The following is a 4,466-nucleotide window of genomic DNA, read 5'->3' as shown; positions in this document are numbered from 1 at the left end:
TCAGGTCCTCTCTCTTTTTTTCTTGCTGAGCTTGACTAAAGTTTTATTAATTTTATTTTCAAAGGAACTGATCTTGGCTTCATTGATCTTTTCTATTTTTTGGTCTCTATTTCATTAATATTTCTTTATTATGTCTTTCCTTCTACTAACTTCGGGCTTCGTTTATTGTTTTTCTAGTCCTTTTAGATGCAAAGTTGGATTGTTTATGTGAGATTATTTCTATTTTTTGAGGTAGGTTTATCTGTATTAGTATAATATTTCCCTTTGAAGTGCTTTTACTGGGATCCCTGGGTGGCGCAGCGGTTTGGCGCCTGCCTTTGGCTCAGGGAGTGATCCTGGAGACCTGGAATCGAGTCCCACGTCGGGCTCGCGGCGCATGGAGCCTGCTTCTCCCTCTGCCTATGTCTCTGCCTCTCTCTCCCTCTCTCTCTCTCTCTCTCTGTGTGACTATCATAAAAAAAAAAAGAACTGCTTTTACTGTGTTCCCAATATTTTAAACTAATGTATTTCCATTTTATTTGTATCCAGATATATTTTGACTTCCTCTTTGATTCTTTTATTGACCCATTGACTATTTAGTAACATGTTGCTTAGCCTGCACATATTGGTGTTTTTTTCCAGTTTTTTTCCTTATAACTAATTTCTAGTTTCATACTGTGTTTGGAAAAGATGTTTGATATGATTTCAATCTTCTTAAATTTATTGATATTTGTTTTGTAATCTATTCTGGAGAATGTTCCTTCTGCACTTGAAAAAATATGTATTTTGGTTTTTGAGGTTTTTTGTTTTGTTTAGTTTTGTTTGTTTTTTGGATAGAATGTTCTGTATATATCTGTTAAGTCCATCTTGTCTAATGTGTCACTCAAATATAGTTTCTTTATTGATTTTCAGTCTGGATACTCTAGCCATTGATGTAGAGTGGGATGTTAAAGTGCCCTACTATTATTACATGATAGTCAATTTCTCTCTTTATTTTTGTCAATATTTGCTTTATGTATTTAGATGCTTCAATGTTGGGTGCATAGATATTTACAATTATTTTTTCCTCTTGTAGGATTGATCTCTTTAATATTCTGCAATGCCATTCTTTGTTTCTTGTTACAGTCTTTGTTTTAAGGTCTATTTTGTCTGATAGAAGTATGGCTACCCCAGCTTTTTTCCCCCACTTTCAGTTGCATGCAATATCTTTTTCCATCCTTTCACTTTCAGTCTCTATGTGCCTTTAGGTCTAAATTGTGTCTCTTATAGGCCTCATATTAGGCATTCATTCTGTCTGCCTAATATCTTTTTATTAGATCATTTGGACTCTTTACATTTAAATTAATTATTGATAGTTATGTACTATTGCCATTTTGTTAACTGTTTTATGGTTGCTTTTATATTTCTTCTCTGTTCCTTTATCTCTTTCTCTTTTTTTCATGATTGATGACTTTCTCTAATGTATCATTGGCTTTCTTTCTCTTTATTTTTTGTGTATCTAGTATAGTTTTGGTCTGTGGTTCCCATGAGGTTCATATATAACATCCTAAATATATAGTAGTCTATATTAAGTTCATGGTTACTTAAATGCTTTACATTCTAGAAGAACTTTATTTTTACTCTTTCATGTTTTGTGTATATGTTGTCATATTTTACATCTTTTCATTTTGTGAATCCCCTTACCTAATTGTTTTTATTTTGCTATTGATTTTAACCTTTATTACTTTATAATTTATTACTCTAGTACCTTTACTATATGTTTGCTTTTAATCATGACATTTTTCCTCTCATAATTTTAGTATTTCTCATTATGGCTTTTCCTTTTCCCCTTAAAGAAGTCTCTTTAACATTTTTATAAAGCCTGTTTAGTGACAATAAACTCCTTTAACTTATGTTTGTCTAGGAAACTATGTCTCCTTCAATTTTGAATGATGGCCTGCTGGTAAGAGTATTCTTGGCTGTATGTTTGTTTGTTTGTTTGTTTGTTTTCCTTTTAACATTTTAAATATGTCATGCCTCTCTCTTCTGGCCTGCAAAGTTCTGCTGAAAAATTAGCTGCTATCCTTATGGAGTATCCCTTATACATAACTAGTTGCTTCTCTTTTGCTGCTTTTAAAATTCCCTTTTTATCATTACCTTTTTTGGTTCATATTATTTGGAACTCTGTGCTTCCTGAAGCTGGATGTCTGTTTTGTTTTGTTTTGTTTTTCCCAGGACAGAAAAATTTTCAGCTATTATTTCTTCACCTAGGTTCTACCCCATTCTTTCTTCTCCTTCTTGGATCCTTATTATGCAAATGTTTGTTCACTTGATATCATCTAAATGATCCCTTAATCTAGCCTCATTTTTTTAAAATTCTTTTTTCTTTTTACTGTTCAGCATAGGTACTTTCTATTACCCTGTCCTGCAGATTGCTGATCTATTCTATGGCATTCTCTGATCTAGTGTTGTAATGCAATTTTTATGTAATGTAATTTTCATTTCAACTATATATTTTCCAACTTTGATTGATTCTTTTTTATATTCCCTGTATCTTTGTTGAAGTCCTCACTTTATTCATCCTCCTCTCTACAGTCTGGCTATCATCTTTGCAATTATTACATTGAACTTTTAATCAGATAAATTGCTTATCTCCATTTATTTAGTTCTTTTTCTGAGGTTTTGTCTTATTCTTTCATTTGAAGCATATACAATGCATATGAAAAGCATATGCATTTCATAATCATATGAAATGAAGCCCATCTCTTCATTTTGCTTGACTTCCTGTGTTTGTTTTTATGAATTTGGTAAAAGAGACACTTTTCCTCAACTAAAGGAATGATTTATGGTTTTCCATATATTTTTTATGGTTGTATTGACTCTGTGTCAATATCTCAGCCCCACCATGATGTGCTGTATTTCAGAAATATTCTTCGGTTAGAAACTGAGAAATTAACTTCGCACTGCCTTGAGTGGGACAGGAAGCTTGAATTGGACATTCCAGATGATGCTAAAGATCTTATTCGTACAGCTGTTGGGCAAACAAGACTCCTTATGAAAGAAAGGTTCAAGCAGTTTGAAGGGCTGGTGGACAATTGTGAATATAAGCGCGGTGAAAAGGAGACTACCTGTACAGATCTGGATGGATTTTGGGATATGGTTAATTTTCAGATAGAAGATGTAAACCAAAAATTCAACAATTTGACCAAACTCGAGGAATCTGGATGGCAGAACAATAATAATGTAAGCAAAAAAGTCCCTCAGAAGAAAGTTGTCTCAGGGGTAGCAAGTAAACCCAAACAGGATGATGATGGAAGAATTGCAGCTAGAAATCGCCTTGCAGCCATAAAACATGCAATGAGAGAGAAGATGAAGCAGAAAGAACCTGTGGAGGCAGCGGCCTCTGTAATGCCAAAGGAAGTTGATAAAATAGTGTTTGATGCTGGATTTTTCAGAATTGAAAGTCCTATTAAATCCTTCTCAGGACTTTCTATCTCTTCTGAATGTCTTTCTCAAAGACTTAGGACACCGAAGTCTGTCAGCAAATCTGTGTCTGAGAGCAGGGCTGAGATGGACCATCTAAGGCAGACTATGTCACCACAGAATCCTGATCCTCAAAGCACCAAAAGTGAGCATGTTGATAAGGAGACTTTGCTTTCAACTATTCCTAAAACCAGGAACAGCATAGAAGATGCTCAGTGTCCTGGGTTACAGGGTTTAATTGAAGTAAATGATAATGCAAACAAGATAAACTTTGAGATGGCTTGTTTACCCAGTGAAAGAATGAATTTGCCCTGTCTTGCTGGTGAAGTGGCTAATGATATTAATAAAAAGAAAGAAATTCCAGATGTTATAGAAGGACTGGAACTACATTCTTCAGTTACAGCACAGGATGTTTTGATGAGCAGCCCTGAAAAAAATATACCATCACAAAATAACATCTTACAGGAAGAGAAAACCAAAATTTCTCAGTCAGTATTTGATACTAGAAGCCTCACGACTGAATGCCATCTTCTTGATTCGCCAGACCTAAACAGCAGTACTACATTCACTTGGGTGGAGAGGAAACATCAAGATCATGTCAGACACGTTTCCTTTGGTGGTAACTTGATTGCCTTTTCACCTCTAAGGCCCTTCAGTGATGAAGGTGACTTTGACAGGCTGGAGTTGTGGCTGGCACGGGCTTGGGGTTCATGTGAATTCAGTTTTGGGACCTCCTGATTAGATGGCTAAGCTGAAGTGGGAATGGTTCAGAGCAGTTCTGGGTCTTTCCATATAGATGGTACCCTGGCAAGATAGCTGAACCTGAAGTAGGTACAATCTGGGGGATCTTGGGGCTCTCTACACAGAGGCACCTGGAAGGATAGCTGAAGCTGAAACAGGAGCAAGCTGGGGGGTTCCAGTGTGCTCTACACAGGGATTTCCCTGGCAGGGTGGCTGGAGTTGAGTTGAGCATAGGCCAAGTTGTCCAAGGGTGCTCCACAGAGGGGGTACTCTGGGGAGTCACC

The 4,466-nt window shown here is 36.0% G+C and overlaps 1 protein-coding gene across 1 annotated transcript; it reads left to right on the top strand.

Annotated features, from left to right (window-relative positions):
- Positions 1-2,796: 2,796 nt before the first annotated feature.
- LOC121486742 (disks large-associated protein 5-like) lies at positions 2,797-4,179 on the top strand. The gene has a single exon (XM_041747932.1). It carries the CDS (start codon positions 2,797-2,799, stop codon positions 4,177-4,179), a length of 1,383 nt encoding a protein of 460 aa, XP_041603866.1.
- Positions 4,180-4,466: the final 287 nt, after the last annotated feature.

This window comes from Vulpes lagopus, chromosome 1, assembly GCF_018345385.1.
Source record: "Vulpes lagopus strain Blue_001 chromosome 1, ASM1834538v1, whole genome shotgun sequence".
In the NCBI taxonomy this organism is placed as follows: domain Eukaryota; kingdom Metazoa; phylum Chordata; class Mammalia; order Carnivora; family Canidae; genus Vulpes; species Vulpes lagopus.
Note: the sequence above shows the minus strand (reverse complement) of the source record. Positions and strands in the feature narration are given on the sequence as shown.

Bases quoted from the DNA above. Each gene is read 5' to 3' on its own strand.
- LOC121486742 (XM_041747932.1), top strand. From the start codon at position 2,797: ATGATTTATGGTTTTCCATATATTTTTTATGGTTGTATTGACTCTGTG.